Here is a 19,646-nt window from a genome sequence, read left to right on the forward strand (position 1 = left end):
GAGAGAGAGAGAGAGAGAGAGAGAGAGAGAGAGAGAGAGAGAGAGAGAGAGAGAGAGAGAGAAAGTGAGAGAGAAATAAAGAGGAGAGAGAGAGAGACGAACTATAGTAACAAGAAATATGCTTTTCTCTGTAATAAAAAAATTCACATCTTCATCATGTTTTTGCATTACAATGTAACAATAGGATAGAGAAATGGCTATGGTATTCAAAACAAATAACAATTCCAATACCGATGGTGACCGACCTCTCGGCGCAAGACTAAATACATTCCGGGCATCGATGAAAAAGTATTGGAAATATTTCACGTGCTCTGTGTAGGCACGGCTATGCTTATAATTGATGAAATTCTACAGGAAAGCTATGTTGTCAAATCTTGTTTAAACAGAGCACAGCTCATACGGTCGTTTAATTTTTCCAACATCTTAAATGAATTTGATTTGGATAGCGGTGGTGGTGGTATTCAGCAATTTTATAATTTCAACAGATGGAAGAGGATGCTTCGTCGATCCAGTAAGTTTCTTATAAACTCACGTATGTTCGAATGCAAAAAAAAATTGATTTTCCTTTATTTGAAGCTTGTGTTATTTGAAGTTGTTAAATAATTAATTCTAATGAAAGTATAATATATTTTAAACACAGTCGCAGAGGCAATACATCATAACTTTGAATGTAACATTTCGATAGTTCGAGTCACAATATCTAAGGCGTACATGTACCAAACGATTTATTCTTTGAAGAAAAATTACCTGTATTTCATTGACACCTTTCCACGGTAACCCTCCCCCCCCCCCCCCCCTTCCCCCACTTCCATCCCCTGACCGAGTATATAAGATTGCGTTCCATAGCGTCTTTTTGACTACAGTTTAAATTGAACTTATTTTAGAGTTTTTCAAAATGTTACAGAAACACTTTGTATTCTTAGTTGTTACACTGCAATGTGTTTTTGATATTCAGTTTGACGAGTCGCTAAGGTAACCTTTTGTTTGCCTTAATATTCATTTATTAAATCCAATTTTTCTGGAAAAGACTCCTTTAATGCCTCAGATATTCCCATAAGCCAAACTTGAAAACTATTCATTTTATGATGAAAAAATCATCAATACGCATTGAATCTTTGGACATGATGTCTGTAAATAATTATGGCAACAGTGAGACACTACTGCAAAATGGGCTCAATTTCTTAAACAATAAATCATTACTCTTTAGTCGGCAACTTCACTTTTTTTTTACCTATAGCTAACAGTTTAAAACCAATGTGTTTATTTAGAAAAAAACTGTTTTGTTTTTAGCTTCATTTCAAAATATTTTAACTAGGAGGACAAACCGTACGATGTTGATTGCAACTGCTAATATTCATATATACATGTATTGCATCAAATAAGAATAAAAGTTTTAGAAGAAGTAGTAATGTTTTTTTGAAAACAAATTATATGTGAGGATTCTGCATTGCACAATTTTATTATGTAAAACCCATTTGATATCGCAATACATGTAAAACGCATGGGATACGAATAGTAAACAAGCGTCATTAGTTTTAATTAAGAAATAAGTCAACCAAATGGAAGAAAGCTGAGGTAAAGCTGAGGTAAAGTTAATTTGGTTGCAGTTATAAATCTCGTTCTTTTTGTATATGTTTCGTTCTGTGTGATTTTTTGTAAGGGTGAATGGGGGGTGTTGGGTGTTTTTAGTAATACTCATTGGTATTATTTCCCTTTATGGTCTCCAGGTGATTCTTTTATCTAACCATAACCACCAAAATAGTCTAAGGGTTTCTTCAATTTATCATTTATGAGTGCCTCCCGTGGTTGGTTCTGACATTTATATTACCGATCTGATTCCTCTACTCCCCGTCCAATTAAATATCAGTCAATTCTAATTATTAAATCATCAAAAACAGTTGTGTACAAATTGTTTTCCAGATTAAAAAAATAACACAATATTAACTCTTTGGGCAGCTATTTATCTGATAATTTAAGGCATGTGTCACAGCATTAGGATCTGACTTGCTAAGCATGCAGTGCGCACAGGCGAAAAACGTCTAAACATTGTGACAACATAATGATTGATTGACGGTTGTACATGTGCGTCTATAAAGTGCAAAAACAAAATAGTGATCATGTTCTGTGAGCAAACTAAATGGGAAAACCCGATGCAATAAAAAAAATCTTCACAAAAACTGAATCATATCTATGTACAATTGTAAAATCATGTAAATGAAATTCCGAATGGTAAATTATAGAAAATCATATTGAGATAGGCTTTCTTTTAGAAATTGCCACTTGTGCAAGAATTGGTGGAAACAAACGGTATTTATCGAATCATATTTTAAAAGTTTTAAACTTTCAGTACAAATCTTCATTGTGCATGTAGTTGCGATGATAGATTTGCGGAAAACAATTATGCTCAAATGAGGAACATTTGTCATTGCATCTCAATTTTGATACAAACGTGCAAGTGATAGTTGTTGCTTTCCTTGTATTGGATGAACGTTTTTCGGTATAATAATTGTCACTGAATGCACATGAGACTGATAGCACAGCAATTTTCAATTATAAAGTAACATCTTGAAACTAAAATCTAAATTTGATTAATTTTTCAAATATACATAATATTGTATACTGAAAAAAAAAACAATTTCTATTAGCGACAACTTTATTTTGCGATCAACCGAAGTCAAAGTGGTTTGCGGCCACTAATTTTTGCAACCAAGATGTAGATTATCCTACAACTAATACACCAGATGTTTTGATGACTGGTTCGCGCCGAGAAATATTTTAATTTGGCTTATACCCCCGCTAATCTCGCAGAAATTTCTCGCACGCGAATAAAAGTTGGTTTACAGTTTAATGAATTTCGAGTTAAGAGAGCGTCTTGATTCATTGTTAAGGAACTCATATTAAGGTCCACTAATAATATGGCGACAAAAGGTGTTTTATTAAAATTGATTAAGGATGATTAAAATGTCTAAAGACCCAAAGTCGTACTTATAGTATAGAAATGTTCAAGAAGTTTAATGCCGGCAAAATATGCATGCATGTAGATGTTCAGATTTTATACATGTTTAAAATGCACAATAGCTTAATTCATCCTTTATGTTTACGTAATTTGTGTCGCATTCTGTAATAGATCGTGTCTTTGGCGGTATACGTTACAAGCATAAAATGTCACTGCTAAATAATTAATGTTGTCCACGCATACAATGCAGACCCAGGTTTTTTTTCACCCTTTTTCTAACGTCACCTTATATTCATTACAGAAAAAGTAGGCGTCAACGTTCTGATCATGATTATGCAATTAATGCAACCTTAATATTAATAATACGACATAAACAGCAAATTATTCGAGAGGTCATGGCCACCTTAGTCGAAAATTCGAATGGTGTTTTAAGTAAACAAAATATATATCAATTTATTTATCAACAGCAAAATATGCCGGTAGGTGATGGTAAACCGTTCAATATCGGTCATTTTACTAATTGTTTATGGTGAGAAACATGAGTTTAGATGTAATTCTTCATGATGAATATCGAGCAAAGTGTTTTAATATATTAAAAACAAATATTTGTGTCAGAAGTATTTTGAACTTTGATGTCATCTACATTTTTGGTAGCTTTGTCATTACAAAATTTTTATGTACAGAAAGGTCCTCAAGAATTGCCAAAATTTGAACAGTGCCGGATATATATGCTAGTGCCTAGGTGGGATATTTGTTCCCGTCTAAGCTCAATAAGCTGCATGTATAGAAAAATTCAAATATGCCATAAATAAATACCTCATGTAATCACCTGTCATGTGAAATATTTACCTTTCAAAAATGAATTCCTTCAGGAAAATAATTCCCCCCATAGGAAAAACAATATTCCTATTTGAAATTTTCTATCGGAATACACGAACTCCCTAGAGGTCTTTAAATTCCTATACGATTTGCTAAAATCCGAAAAGAAATCTTAATTTCCTATTGGAAACCTACCTGTCTAAATCAAATTCCTAAAAGGAAATACCTTTCTCCTAAATAAGATATATATCCTACAGGATTTTTAAAATTCCATAGGATTGCAAATATGTCCTGAAGGAGAATCATTTCTCCTATTGAATTATTATTGTCCTAAGGATTATTAATTCTTAAAGGTAAATATCACCTGTCAGGTGATATATCTCACCTGTCAGGTAAAACACACTAAAAACAAAAGGGGGTATAAACTATCTAGACAATGGTATGTATAGATTTTCCTAAAACTGCATCTTAAGCGGGTGCAAAAATGACACCTTGGCACTGGCATAAACATCCAGCACAATGTTCCTGTTTTCTTGTCAACTTTTATAGCAGTTGACAAATGACTGCATAATTATAAAATATTCATATCCTCTAAGTATGTATCTATCTATCTCTTGCGAAAATTGCATGTCATTTATATATCAATAACAAGACAAATATCTTCGCGATTCAAAGAACGACCCAGCTGCCGGCGTAAGAACATGCCGTATATCCGGGTTTTTTCGCGTGTTACAAGATTTGCGAATATGGGGAAAATCTGCTTCATATTAAATTTGCGTAAGTTATTTTTTGCGATCTTAAGAGTTTCTTATAAAAAAGGATACAGGATATTAATTCTACGCATTCAATACTTGGTGATTTAAACGAGATCGCGAAAATAGCGAAAATTTGATCATTGCGAAAATTACCGGGTATACGGAAAGCATTCTTCTAGTTTTTAAAAAACTAGATAACTAAAGAAGCATCGTTTAGATCACGAGCTCAACGGACTTGACTCAGATTACCAAGCAGACTGTATTTACAATGTACAATACCAATCATTACAAAAAACTGCTGTTCCTTTTGTGGAGCGTTTAATCGATATTATTATTCATTTGATATTTTATTACCAATAACTACTTACGTTCTTTTATTAACACTTTTATTGGCTAATTGAGTCAATAAATCAAATTTAGATTTCACAATAGTGCTTTCTTTATAGCTTAATGATTTCCTTCAGGCTTTTCTGGAGGAACATTGGAAGTTTTTCTCTCCACACAAAAACTCCATATGACCATATGGTGTGCCATGATTTTGACCCCCGGACATTTTGCATACTCAAGGGCACTGGAAGGAAATGGGCAAAATTTGTGTCCGGTTTTTTTTTCATTGTATGGAAAACGTGCATATAAAGTTCTGAATTTACACACACTAAGATTGCTTATCACCCGAGGGTGTGTCATGAACTTGACCCAGGGCCAGGTGTGCAATGTCAAAGGTCATTAAGGCATATTCATGATCCAATGTCTTTTTGGCAAGAAAAATAGTGCACTTATTACTTTTTGTTTTTTAAAGTATAAACTGTTGCTTTATCAAGTTTTCAACATCTGATGTACTACACTAAAGAAATTACTGAATAAAAAATGATATTAGCTATATCTTCAATCCTGTATAAAACAAAGGAATCATCGAACAGATCCATCTTCATTTCCTAAACAGTTGTTAAAATTCATGTGAAGAAGCAGCTATGCAAGTACAATTGATATGTTTACATTCCCTTTCATGATAAATTCATATTTTGATCCTATGATGATGGTGATTGTGTAAAGATTTTATTGCACGAGGCTGATGTTTTACATTTCTGAAATGACAGACACAGACCAAATGTGGCACCAGAGGACGGACAGAGTATAAAGCACAGGAAATCGAAGGTGATACTTTTCTGTCCATGATCAATCCAAATTGCTGGGTCCTTCTATCTGATTTAATGTCTGGTCCACATGCCGTGACAGGTTGTGACAAAACATCCATGGAATAAAAGCTATGTGTTCAACGGAAGCATTCAGAAAATCTCTGCTATTGTCAGATCTCTTTTACGATAATTCAGCTGTTCATGTTGGTTTGGCTATAGAACACACAATATTACTAAATTAAAAAATGGTTTAGTATAAAAATGGTCAATGAACTTCGAGTCAAACTCCATGTGGTGACATTTAAAGAAAATTTTTGCGTGAATTTCCATCTTATTAAGCATTGTATTTGCTGAGCACATTATGTTTAAAATATATGTTTTAAACCAATGTTTGATTACATATATAGCCAATAATGAAGTATTCAAATCAATAATGGACGTTGCTAAGAAAGCGTTGATATTTAGGTTCATTGCTCGAACGGCAATTAGAGTGCTATTGTCATTCTGTTCCAAGAATCTATGCCGCTAAATTGAATGAGGAGCCAAAATATAGAATACTATCAATGTGTGAAAATAAATAACACAAATTGAGGGATCAGTTCAATGAAATCCCATTTAGTTATCAATCTCCTAACAAAATCTTGCGATGGGATGTCAGGTTCGGTTTCCGGTAAGATGCGTCTGTATTGAAAACCACTGAAAATGAAAGTAAAAAAGCATTCGGTGTATAACTTCTTTCCCTAAAAATGGTACTCAATTATTTAACAGTTTCTTGTAATTTGCAAACACAAAAATTAACTGCCACAAATATGTATAAACATCCTGCTAGAATGTTTTGTTAGACCACACTTCTTTATTATACAACGTACATGCACTTCTTATTCATTATACGCTTACGAATAAATGGACTAGATACAAATGCGATTATGAGTGATCGCTGTAACATTGTTTTACAAAACTTTTCTGCATGTCGTGAAAAAAACATAAGTTACACCTGTTGACATTTATAACCAATCAGCCGAGAGCAATTTAACATGTTTTCATGACCACGCCATCCTTAGAAATGAAAACATAGTGACAGGATATTGAAGTATTTCTTAAACAAAAAAACCGAAATTGAAAACAGAAAACGAAAAAGTTTCTAAAAAGAAATCATTGTCTGTTGAATTTCTTTTAGAAAATCCAAGTTGTGAGAATTCCTAATGAACAACAATGGATTTTGTTAAGGGAGGCCAAACGAAATTGCACCTACGACAAGCTAACAAAATGGACCAATACGTCACACAAAGGTAGGTTTGTGTTTTCTCTATATTTTGACAATGAGCAAGCATAGTTAGGTGCATGCAGATACTGGCTAATTGTTCAAGGTTGACAAGATTCATGGGTTTTTTGTATTATTATTTTAAAGCGGGAATAACAATATAAGGAATAGTTTTTGACTATATCAATTTAAGCCGGTCCATGATTATATACAGATTTTTTTCCCTCTGACTTGATTGTGCCCTCGAGACAGAAATACAATCATGCACTGTTGAAAATTGATAATGAAGTCTATAAACGATTGTCTAAGGGATCTGAATGTTTTGAAAATGACGCACGCACAAAACTAATAGTGTCCCTTCTATATAATAAATGTCTTTAGTATACAATCCTATATATACAATTTTCACTGTACAAATTAACTGTACGAATATTGATTTAATTTCTCTACACAAAATGGGTTTATTTATATGGATGTAGATATTTATGGAACCCTTAATCGAAATTCGATGCGCTTAGTAGCCAACAACTTTCAACAGGAAACGGACAAACTTTACATTTAATACATTTGCCTGTTTAACGGACATTTGCTTATACTGTACTGTTAAGAATCGCCGCAAATTATTTGTATCAATTTGTCTGTTTTAACAGAGAGTTGATTTTATTGTACAATTAAGAATTGCTTGAGATTGTCCATAATAGATCTCAAACCAATCTTATTTCCAGAAAATTAAACACATATAGGCCTATGACGAACTTCCTTTTCATTTAATCTATGTACAGTGTATTGTATTTATACCAGTACTTCAAAAACAGCGCTTTAAACAAAAACTAATTATTCAGTCATTTTATCATAGGTTTACTATTATACAGTTGTATAACTGTTCTAGACCTGTGTCCTGCCTTCGTATTTTTGCATATTGACATCAAAATTCAAATACTACTCATATTAACTTGCATTTTAATTTCATGTATTTAAACGTTAGCGAACCAATATTTTACGAACAAAACAGGGGAGAAAACGTTTTTTTTTATTTTCCGGTCAACACCGTAAAATTAACAAGAAGTAGGGAGTTTTGGATCGAATACCTTTGTAATAGCGTTTGTTACCCGGAAAGAAATTTTCTAGACATATAAAATAACATTCTTGTTTATCTATTGAAAGTTTAATATTAAAATGTTTCGTGCAGCAGAACCATATTTTGGTCTATATTTACACTTGAAGGGGGAAAAGATTTTTCAGTTTTTTTAATTGAAATAATATTTTATGATTAGGCTTGATGTGTGATTCTACGTTTGATGACGTCATGTGCTGGCCACCGACGGCTGCAGGGACAACCGCTGCGCAGTATTGTCCTAGTTACATCAGTAATTTCAACGTAACAGGTAATTTGCAAAGGTATAACAGAAACAAAAGTTACCGTCAGGTAAAGGTAGGCAAGCATTTATGCATTCCTGTTTGCAACTTTATGCTTGCATATGAAGAAAAGATGAACTCATTCGAAATGACGTCGAAAACCCTTTTTTGTGAATTAGAAATACTTTTGCTCTTTGTGGAAAAGCAGCTATCAACTTTTTTCCTCATTAATATAATATACAAACAAAATCAGATATACCATGCTTGCCTTTTCCCATTCATCTGTACAAACATATTCGCTGCATATACTAGAAAAGTTCACATCACGTAATTATGTACTGATATATGTACTGATCTCAGTCGAAATTTTTCGCGTCTTTGATTTCATACCATGTTCACATGGTTGATTTTTTTTTAAATATATGTCTTGCAGGTTTCGGCGAATGTAACGTAACTTTTATGCTTTTTAATAAGTTTTCTGGTTTATGGTCAGCAATATTTTTCATTGCGATTGTGTTAAACACTTTGATAAACTCATTTTTATACGATAATGCTGCGGTTTGCTTTCGCTTTTGTACATGTATACTAGGTCGAGCAACCCGACATTGTCGCAAGGATGGTACATGGTACAAACATCCGGATATCAATGTAACTGGATGGACCAATTTCACTGGGTGTCTAAACAGACCAAAAGGGAACCTCTTAAAGGTGATCACTATAAATGATTTTCTGTCAATTCGGTTACTTTAATCTCACGTCGAGGTTTATAAAACAAACCCTCGAATATGCTTGTTTCAAGTTACCCTGTCGATCCATTTTGTCAATATTTTCATGATGTATTTTTTTTATCAATTATTACTTATAACACTTAAAAATATTTAACTAAAACTTGGTAAATATTGTTGGAATGTTTTTTACTCACAAAATATGTTTATAATGTGATGTTTCCATTTCTGCAATGAATCAAATCTTTCCTGACAACAGAAACCATAACACTTTTTATTTGGCCTTAAATTTCATATGTTTTGGATGGTGCAATTAAAAACAAAATTTTCCCACAAATTATTCAAGATTTCATGTGTCGACTGCCAAGTATTGTTTTCAGTAGATACATGTATTACATGTACATGTTTATGTAAATAAAAAAAATCTAGACATATGTTTACAACGTTATACATTTCCTACTTGATTTTTGATAGACGTTTACGCATCTTGAAATCATCTATGGAATAGTAACAACTGGGTATTGTCTGTCCTTTGGATGTTTGTCGATAGCAGTTGCCATTATGCTGATTTTCAGGTATGATCAGATTGAACTATAGCAACTGAAGCTGGTTGTTTTTAATTTTCCTCTTCTAGCAAAATCTAACTAATGATAATATAATAATTCTGCTGCATGAAACTAAAAGTAAATTAATCCATTTCATTCCACAGAATAGTTGCGTTCATCTAACGGGATATTTTTTATAAGTCCCCTGCCGGTTTCACCGGAGGGGGCTATAGCTTTACTCTGCGTCAGTCAGTCCGTCTGTTTGTCTGTCCGTCTGTTTGTCCCACTTCAGTTTTCCACACTTTTTTTCTTTATGCGTCTAAAGAATAATATAAAATTTGCTAAACAGCTTCAAAATGTAAAACTACAGATCAAGTTTACACTTTTATAGCGTCTGGTTGACATATTTTCGAGAAAATTTATTTTTATATTCCATTTTTTTAATGTTCGGATTCGTCATCGGGTTCGGTGTGCATTAAATAAACGAGGAAAATATGTAGTAAGGTATAATATTGTGCATTACTTGTACCATTCCTTTTATTGTTTCTATCAAACAAATAAGTCTTGTAAAATAGAATCAATCATTGTTTTGGAAATTTAATCCACAGGGTTTTTTATATTATTTCAGTCGGGTTCGTTATCGGGTTGGTCTGTTGATTCGGGGTACAGAAAACTGTAAAAAAAAAAAAAAAATGGTATTCTGCATAACAGTGCATTGTTTTCACAAATTTCTACCAGCAAATACTTAAACGACTTGGCGACATTACAGGAGATAAAATAAAGTATATTATTTTACCCATTTTTTGTTTAATTTCTATATCAACAATTTAATTTGAATTTCCTCTGTTCTTTTATCTCTGATTAAAACATAACATCTCGTTTATAAATGTATGCTTCGAAGCTTTCATAGAATATAATACAAACCGGTAGGGGACGCTTATGCAATACTCTCAGTATGCTTGCTCTTCCGGATTTCATATGGTACGTCATAAGACGCTTTTATTTTCAGTGGGTTTTATAAATATTTCAGTCGCAATTGAGGTCAGAACTCTCTGACATACCAACAAAAGTCTAAATTAGTATAAGAATTTGCAAACATGAAATTCGATATAATTGTAGAAAACTTCGATGCCCAAGAAATACCATTCACTTAAACATGTTCCTCTGCTTTATGCTGCGGGCTATCATCTGTTTTGTCAAAGACTTATACACAGTTCCGGAAGGCCGGTCACATGTGGAGGGCGGAACAGCTAAACTTTCAACTGTTGGAACGGTAGTACAATTTAATCTTGAAATTGTTTTCAATATTTTCTGATATCACACCATTTGTACCCCAATATGTGGGATGTATACTATGTTGTACAAGGAGTGTTTATTCTTAAAGCAGCAAAAATGATGCCACACGTCGAATTTTGGTTTATTTTTAACTAGTGAATTTACTAGTATTTCACAAGTAAAAATGTGCTTTCATTTCGGAATACATGTATATGGTCACATTTGATTCCGTTGTTCACGTTCTAGTTTTGATAAACATGTTGTACAAAGAGCGTATACTTTCAAAATTCTTAAGGAGATCATCGATTTTCTAAGTGTATATTATATTTTTTAACAAACTAAAAGCATTTGGTATTCTATTCAAGATGAGAAAGAGAATAAATAGATGGCAGTGATGAATATTCTGAAAACTTTTTTATAACTGATGGTTTAGTTTTAAAGCTATTGTAAATCATTCAATTAAAATAACTCTGACGTTGACTGTACGCAGAGCTACGTCATGTATGTGTTCAATTTGTTTACTTGCTGCGACAAACACTGTACACTTCCGTTCTGACACTGTGAAACACAAGAGGTAATAAAAAGTACAAGTTCACATGGTACCATTATATGAAAAAGATCAAGAGAACAAGTTTATAAGCTTTTTTAGTGTAAGTTATCTTCTTCAATTGGTAGCTAGGTTTAAACATGTCAAAATATGTGAAAAGTAATAACATATGCTATCAACGAAAAATATGAAAAAACTGAGGACCACAAACCAACCAATATAATAAAAGTAGATTTAAATACGCCTTGATGTTCCTATAACTTAAACATATTATTCAACTTAATTATCAGGTAATATTAGATTATTCTGAAACAACATCCCCCTTTTCTACTTAAACTGATACAATGAATCATCATATATGATGCCAAACCTAAATTATACGCAAATATTTTTTGTTCTTCATATTTTTATTTATTAGAGAGGTACAAACTAAAATATAAAGTTACTGCGTTGTCCGTGAAAGAGATTGTAAACTCTTTGTTTTGTTTTTTTTAAATCTAACTTATTGGTAAAAATTGATTAGGAACGTTCTTTTTTTTTACAATGTACATTTTGTCAAGGACTTCGATTTTAAATGCAATTAAAAGAGCACTTGAAACGTACAATAAATTGCATTTAAAGATCGATATCAAACTGCTTTATCACCCTAATGTAAAAAAATTCTCACCAAAGCCCGTAACTTTGATGACTTAGAAAAGGGTTTATGTTTTGTTTCAGACATGGCCTTGCAAATTAGTCCATTCCGTGTTTAATTACGCCATTCTCGCAAGCTACACCTGGATCTTTGTAGAGGGAGCCTACTTACATTCATTGATTTTTAAGACCATGACAGAGTCCAAGAAATTTCATCGATATTTGATTGTGTTTGGATGGGGTAAGTTACAGAAAAATGAAACCAATGTTTCGCCCTCAACAAATTATACAACAAAAGACCCATTAACAGATTAAGCAAAATTTTTGTGGCAAACGTGTGTCTCTGCAATTACCATGGGGTTGATTTTGTATAAGCCGAGGTCAAAAATCCAACGAACTCGAAAAACAAGACCCCCTAATTGCCACAGAACAAAGTTATATATAATAGTGAAATAAATATCCAATTTTTGTAGTTCTTTTTATCTTAATGGAATCAATGGTACTTAATATTTTGCAAACATCCCTTGATACTGGAATCTTCATCAAGAACAGTCATCTTATTTTTCTTAGCTTAATATAGCAAACGAGATTTAATCATTTGATTTGTTATCTACTTCCACTGGGTCAATAGTCCCCCACAACGGGTTAATGTAAAGATCACAAAAACCCCAAAACGATAACAAAAGTTATTGAAGTTTTCAACCACTCTTTGATATACTTTCAATAATTATGCATAAAATTGTTTCTGCTTTGAAGCCAGTAATTTGAAGAACAAATTATTTACTTTTACTATATCAACAGAATTCTAATCCAAAAACAGAAATACCTTACTTTTGTAACAAGATTGCTTTTTTTTAGCAAGATAGCGTTAAAATTTGGTAATACTTTTACGTTTATTACGAAAATATACAACATAAACATACATTTATTAGATGCATTATCCTTAGCCAAAGCAACAATATTGACACAAAAGTACTCACGTACGCGAAGATCAGTGACATGTTTGTCTAGAGGTGCACCAATAATACTTTTTGTAACACTCTTGCAAAAGTAAACATGTTATTTTCCATATGGAACGTATTTTTAATGTTCCTCAGTTTCTAAATCCATCCTAATTAGGACCCCGCTCTGCGGGTGCCCTATAGTGATCCGTCCATATTTCTTTCCGTCCATCTGAGATCACTTGTCCGGAGCATATCTTTTCCCCCTTGGCCCAATCTGGCTCATACTTCACCCACAAAATGCATTTAGGTTAAGAATATGCAGTGACCTTGAACCATGATTCTAAGTCTGAGGTTAAGGTCATGACAGTATTATATATTAAATCCAGGGCATAGTTTCTCTCTCCCTGGATAAATCTGGCTCATAATTCACTCACAGAGTATCTTTGGTTAGAGGTTAGAAGGTGTGCAATAACCTTGAATGAAGTTTGTAGGTCAAGGTCATATCAGACCATGCAAAAATCTTTTTTTCAGAACACTAAGCCTTATTTGACTCATAATTCACATAAACAGAGCTTTTGAGTAAAGGTTGTGTTGTGACCTGGAACCAATTTTAAAGGTCAAATTTGAGGGTCCTAATTATATGAAAAATCCTTGTTCGGAGCATATCTTTTCTTCATTTGCTCCAGTCTGGCTCATACATAATGTCTTTTATCAAAGAGTATTTATCAATCTTGAATGATTTTTGTACAAGTGTAAAGATCATATCAAATTTTAAAAAATTCTTTTTTAAAGAGCTTACATAAAATTATACTCTACACTTAGTTTTATTCGGAAAATACTTTACTTTAACAGAGCCTTTTGGTTGAATGGGCGCAGTGATCTTGAACCATGTCAATGTGAAGTCTGTAGCAAATCTCTTTATAATCAGTTTTAGACTAGATAATTTTCATTTGCTTAATCTTGCTCAGATTGAACAAAAATTCGTGTACATGTATGGAAGGGGTAATGAGATTGAATAAGAAGTTCTGTGCCAGCAGAAAATTTTTTAAGTTATAGGTCAAGGTCAAGGTCAAAGCAAAATTCTTTGACATTTCATCTCATAGTCCATTATTCAAGAAGGGCTCCTTGAGATGGTCCCCATCTCAGTGTTTACTAGTTATAGTTCAATTTTGTTCAGTTCAATATTGTTCAGTTTAATGCTGAATATAAGAAATGATCACATATTCAACGACTTATACCTAATTATAAAAAGATAATATTTTTTATCGAGAATGGGAAACGCATTGGACAACATATTTTTATATCATATTTAGTAAAATTGAAGCAATAACTAAGGGGATTCTTCTTAATTTTTCACATTTTACCAATTTTAAACTTTCTTAGAATGTCACCCAATAATCAAAAGTTTTGCGTCAATCCAAAATATCTCTCCCTTGTGTACGACTCTCTAGTCAATTTGACGTCGCTGTGAGTTAGGAGAAGTTATCGACGATTAAATGCATTATGTAACCTCCTGATTGACTGAAAATGTGTGTTATGTTCTAAAATGTGCTTTTAACAAATTGTTACAAGAAAACTTGCCTAATTTGTGAATGATATACATGTACTTTAAACATGTGGTTGTAAGTTGTGATCATAGACTTATTAAGATTCGAGTGAAGTTTTAAAATATAGGGAGTGTGCTACTCTAGAGTCACAATTATGTATTGTAACTATGTTATTTAAACATTGTTCTGAATTTATTTCAGGTTTTCCGGTTTTGTGCATTGTTCCATGGGTAGTTGTTCGAAAAACATTAGAGGACACACTGCAAGTATCTGTAAATTTTCTTAGGAGTTCTTTGACTGGAATTTTAAATAAAGCGTCCATAATCACAAAATGTTATGCGTATGCCTAGTTAACTAACGGTATAATTTGATATGACTGTGTTGCCCTTACGGCAAATATGTTAAGTCTATAAAGGAATAAAGGATCTGAAGGACGCTCAATTGTGAAAAATTCTATACAAAACAGCCTCAAATCGCGTATGTTTTACGGTATTACAAGGATGTTATAACATTTCAAGAGAGGATATCATTAAATCAAAATTTGGTCGCAAGTTTCAAATAATTTGTAAATCACGGTATAATATCGCTGTAATGATAAAGGGTACTTAAGTAAATATAAACATAGATTTTAATGACCACATATTTCACTCCTGAAACACATTTCATAAAAACGCCACAAACATTCCAACATTATATTTGCATTATATTTTTAAAATTTTAGCAGTAATTGTTTCATAATAGTTTCTTTGGAGTGATATCAATTATGCTTGTTGCATTTTTGTCAGGTGTTGGAGTACGCACAGTCCCGAACACAAATTTGATTGGATAATTCGTGGACCAATCGTAGTATCTGTTGTGGTAGGCAGTTCTTAAGTGTATCTTAATTCTATATTAAAAGGCATGTCTTCTATCAACCATAATATGCGTTCAATAATTGCATTTTATGTATACAATTGGTTATTTATAAAATATTTTTTTTTCAAGGTTGTGCATACGTAAAAAGTGATTTAATATTTACAACCATGAATGCAGTGATATTCTAACTTTACAAGCAAAAGCAGTATATAGTTTGTGTGTGCGATTTTTCTTTTTTTTTTGTAGGTAAATTTCACATTCTTCATTAACATTTTACGAACTATATTCAGTAAAGTGAACGATTCAACAAAACACATCCCCCATCGACACAGGTAAAGTGTTTCAACTCTAGCAATGTGTTTCGACTCTCTTTAACTTCTAAGTATCTGGTAGTTGTATCTTCTTATTTTTAGAGTTATTTTTTTTTCAAGTGTTTGATTTGAATAGTAAGATAATCAATTATTAACTAGAATCAAATGTTGACTTTAAATCATCTTGTTAGTTTACCTGAGCCGAAGGCTCACTTGAGCTTTTTTGATTGACATTTGTCCGTTGTCTGTGGACGATTTTGTCGTAAGCTTTCTACAGTGTTACTTTTACTCGAAACCAATGTGCCAATAGAAAAAAAAACCATAATCGAAAATGTGTTGATATTTTTAAAAAATGATTAATTAAGCCAGAAAGTGAAAAAAAAATTTGAAGCATCCCGAGTCAAAGTAAATATAAATAATACCCGGGTAAATGATGGACCACATGGGAAATTAAATTTTTATATAGAGAAAGTGTGCAGAGTTGCAAGACTTTCGTTTCAAGACGATATCTAAATTATCCCTTTAGCTTTTGCATTTACAATTTATACCATCACTCCAAAAGGCCTACAAAGACACCGATTTTTAAGTCAAAGGGTTAAATCGTGTAGATGACAGTTTTATGGAGGAGTAAAAACTATTGTATGTTTAATTTTACAATAGACTTTTATTATATTGCAAACTTTATTTGATATTAATTGTAAATAGAAAAAGTATCTTAGTCGACATCCATGCGTTAGGGGTTGTATACGGTGATTGCGTGGATTATGCATCGCCATGGTGAAAAAAAATCAATAAAAATAAACAGTTTACGCTCCTGTGTACATGTATAAACATTTATGTTTTACATTGTGGCCGTTTTGAAGGCCAAATCCAAAAGAATCATTTTACCAAGAGTTTGGACTTTGGATAGTTGTGTAAAACAGGCCTGTCTCTTTCATTGCTGCGACTCTCTAAAATTTGTCAGGTCATATAGAGAGACAGTTACGCCCTACCGAAATTCTAAGGTCTTGTTAAAATCGTCCTATCTATTTGTTGCATCAAAACATATTTTCAAAAATGACGCTGGTTCCGAGTGAAATATGCATATACATGTATTGCGCATATATTAGCTCAAAAACTTGACAACACTTGTTGATTTCGAAAACGACCTGCAAAAACGAAATTGCCTCTTTCACTTGAATAATTAAACAGAAACTTCCAGTGTAATCCACACATAGATTAGCAGTTGTTTTAACCAAATGAAATTATGACCTTTTGTTTGATAGTAGTGTGCTTTTTTTTTTAATTTTCCCTTTATAGGCGGATGATTCGCTCTACGTTGATCCTTATACCTTTGTTTGGCGTGTATTACGTGATATCGGTTACAATGCCAGATTGCATGGACGACAGAACGGAAATTGTGTGGCTGTATGTTGAAAGTATTATCAATTCCTTCCAGGTAAGCATTTTTTTAAAAAAAATATGGCAGTTTTGTGTCTGGCAATTCAAATCTTAGATTTTCTAATAATTAAAAGTTTCCTCTATGGATAGTATTTGGGATTTTTTTTTCAACACAATAGATCCTCTTAGTTTGCTTAACAGTAATAAAGGTAACTTTATTTGTCATGTTAGTTTCTATTTGCAGAAACTGTCGGATTTCTATTGTCAGATATGATGTAATGTACTTACATATAGCTGACTGATGTAAATTCTTACATTTCGTTTGAGGTCCACCGAACAAAAATTGCGGTTATTATAGTATTATGAAATTACAGCATTAAACAACATGTTTATACGCTCAACTATTTGAAAAGTAAATCCAATTGGAATTCATACCTTGACATTTTGCTTGCCGCATTGCCAAATATCTGTCAACTCTGAAGTTATTATATTAAACAATGTACATTTGATCAACTTTTGAATAATCAAACCAATGTGATTTAAAACTTAATTAGGTTATGGTTCGAGATAATCACTGAATACAGATCCAACTTAAACTATATAGAGAATAAACAATGCCTTTAACCCCCTTATCACTTAAAATATTGATTACACGTTATAATTACGGTTAATCTGGAATAGGCTTACAAGTATACATTGTGCTCTTATCTCCCTACTGTAAATTTATTTATTGAATTGCATATGAGATATGTCTGCTCACAGTGTTTATATTGTTGACTGACACATGTTATTTTTTTAAGGGATTTCTGGTTGCAGTCCTGTTTTGTTTTACCAACGCGGAGGTAAAATTATAATTTTTTAAACATAATATGTGATCTTTGTTCAACATAGTCAAAACGTTCGTTTCACATTTTTAGAATTTTTGAAGATCCATCAGGAAGGATTTTTTGAATTAAAATTTAATGTCCTTAGAAGAATTGCTTATATATGTTTTTATGTTTACGATTCAAACATTTCACACAATTTTTGCTTTAAAAATCTCTTTTGGTATCCAAATCTGAACATTTCGAATAATAATCTCGAATATTTGTATGGCTTCAGATATATTTTTCCCGGTATATTAGTTTCCCGAGACCATTTCTCTCTATCATCTCTCTCAAGATACAACTGTGCATATTATTTCTAAAATTCTAACAGGTAAAAAAAGAAGTTCATAAGGCTCTGGTATCACGCTCATCAAAGAAACTACTTCATGAAGGTGAAAAACTGAACAAAAAACGGAGGTCGAATTAATAAATTGACTTCATAATGATCATTTTTATTTGTACTAACCTTTCATATCAATCCATTTGTTGAGGCACATTTTCAGTATCCACTTTTCATTACGATGCAGCATTACAAATGTATCATTGACACGATAAACTGTTAACTACTTTGTACATTACTTTTTTTATAGGACTATCATTTGAAGTTTTTTGTAGAAATGTTATCTATTCTTGAATAAACACCACTACCATACTACAGGTATATTCGTGTTATAACTGTGTTTCAAAAACATAACATGTTTAATAGTATGTAAACCCGAAGAAGAGTAATAAATAAAAGAACTGAGGCCTTGTAATATGGAGATCTACACTAATAACGCAAAAGGAACATATACATAAAGGCAGATCATAATATTTTGATCAAAAGGTGTAACAGTATTACCTTTCTTAGACATTGGCCATTTTAAGCTCACTTGAGCTGAAAGCTCAAGTGAACTTTTCTGATTGTCTTTTTATATTTTCGACATCTTCATGAAATACTGGGTCAATTTCAACCAAACTTGCACAAAGCACCCTTAGGCAATGGGTATTCAAAGTTGTGAAAAATTAAGGACCATGCCTTTTTCAAGGGAGTTATTGAAAGTTTTTGAGAATTTTTTAAAAATCGTCATCTCGTGAACCGTTTGACAAGGAAAGCTGACACTTGTGTGGAATCATCCTCAGGAAGTGTAAATTTTAAGTTCTGAAAATCTTGACCTCCGGGGGTAGGGTGAGGCCACAATGGGGGGATCATTTTTTTTTTACATATTTAATTTAATATGTTCTATTCAGAATCTAATCAGCCAGGAAAGCTTAATCTTGTGTGGAAGCATCCACTGGTGTTATAGATTCAAATTTGTGAAAATCACCACCCCAAGGGGTAGGGTGGCGTAACAATTTTGGGTGAATTTCTACATAGGAATATATAAGTAAATCTTTTAAAAATTTCTCAGAACCTAATCAGCCAGGTGATTCTTTAAAATTGTTTAGTCTTCGGCCCCTTGACAGTTCTTGGGCCTCACAAGCGGTTCAGAGTTTGATGTAGGTTTATATCCCAATCAAAAACAATTGTTTGGATCTTTTTGAGAACTGCAATGCTCAACATGTGTAATGACTATAAAATGATCCAGTTGGAATAGGGACAAATGATAATAAAAAAGAAGAATATCCAGGGGGGAAAGGATCTTCATTTATGCAGGATCTACACTGCCCACGTTGTTTGTATTATGACTCCATTAAGCTGATTTTTTCATATCTATTGTTCCTCAGATGAGCGATATTGGCCTCTTGGTAATGG

General features: G+C 32.6%; 1 protein-coding gene across 3 annotated transcripts; it reads left to right on the forward strand.

Annotated features, from left to right (window-relative positions):
* The first annotated feature begins 303 nt into the window (after positions 1-303).
* On the forward strand, positions 304-18,566 carry LOC128184102 (parathyroid hormone/parathyroid hormone-related peptide receptor-like). 3 transcript variants are annotated; one of them, XM_052853440.1, is made up of 14 exons: positions 307-511; positions 5,628-5,685; positions 6,844-6,955; positions 8,202-8,312; positions 8,873-8,991; positions 9,483-9,583; positions 10,673-10,826; positions 12,093-12,249; positions 14,701-14,761; positions 15,285-15,357; positions 15,601-15,686; positions 16,965-17,103; positions 17,846-17,887; positions 18,243-18,566. In XM_052853440.1, exons 1-14 carry the CDS (start codon positions 486-488, stop codon positions 18,336-18,338), a joined length of 1,335 nt encoding a protein of 444 aa, XP_052709400.1. In that variant the 5' UTR covers positions 307-485; the 3' UTR covers positions 18,339-18,566. The 3 variants fall into 3 exon arrangements, with proteins under 3 accessions (XP_052709399.1, XP_052709400.1, XP_052709401.1); XM_052853439.1 differs by lacking the exon at positions 5,628-5,685 and having other exon boundaries at positions 304-511; XM_052853441.1 differs by lacking the exons at positions 307-511; positions 5,628-5,685 and adding an exon at positions 6,738-6,756.
* The last annotated feature ends 1,080 nt before the right edge of the window (positions 18,567-19,646 follow it).

Source organism: Crassostrea angulata, chromosome 5, assembly GCF_025612915.1.
Source record: "Crassostrea angulata isolate pt1a10 chromosome 5, ASM2561291v2, whole genome shotgun sequence".
Classification (NCBI taxonomy): domain Eukaryota; kingdom Metazoa; phylum Mollusca; class Bivalvia; order Ostreida; family Ostreidae; genus Magallana; species Magallana angulata.

What these genes read in the sequence shown, in the direction of transcription:
- LOC128184102 (XM_052853439.1), top strand. Translation starts at nt 428, where the DNA reads ATGAATTTGATTTGGATAGCGGTGGTGGTGGTATTCAGCAATTTTATA. An exon ending in GACCAATACGTCACACAAAG is followed by an intron (nt 6,956 to 8,201) that starts GTAGGTTTGTGT and finishes TTTTATGATTAG; the next exon opens with GCTTGATGTGTGATTCTACG. An exon ending in TTTGTTTTACCAACGCGGAG is followed by an intron (nt 17,888 to 18,242) that starts GTAAAATTATAA and finishes AAATTCTAACAG; the next exon opens with GTAAAAAAAGAAGTTCATAA.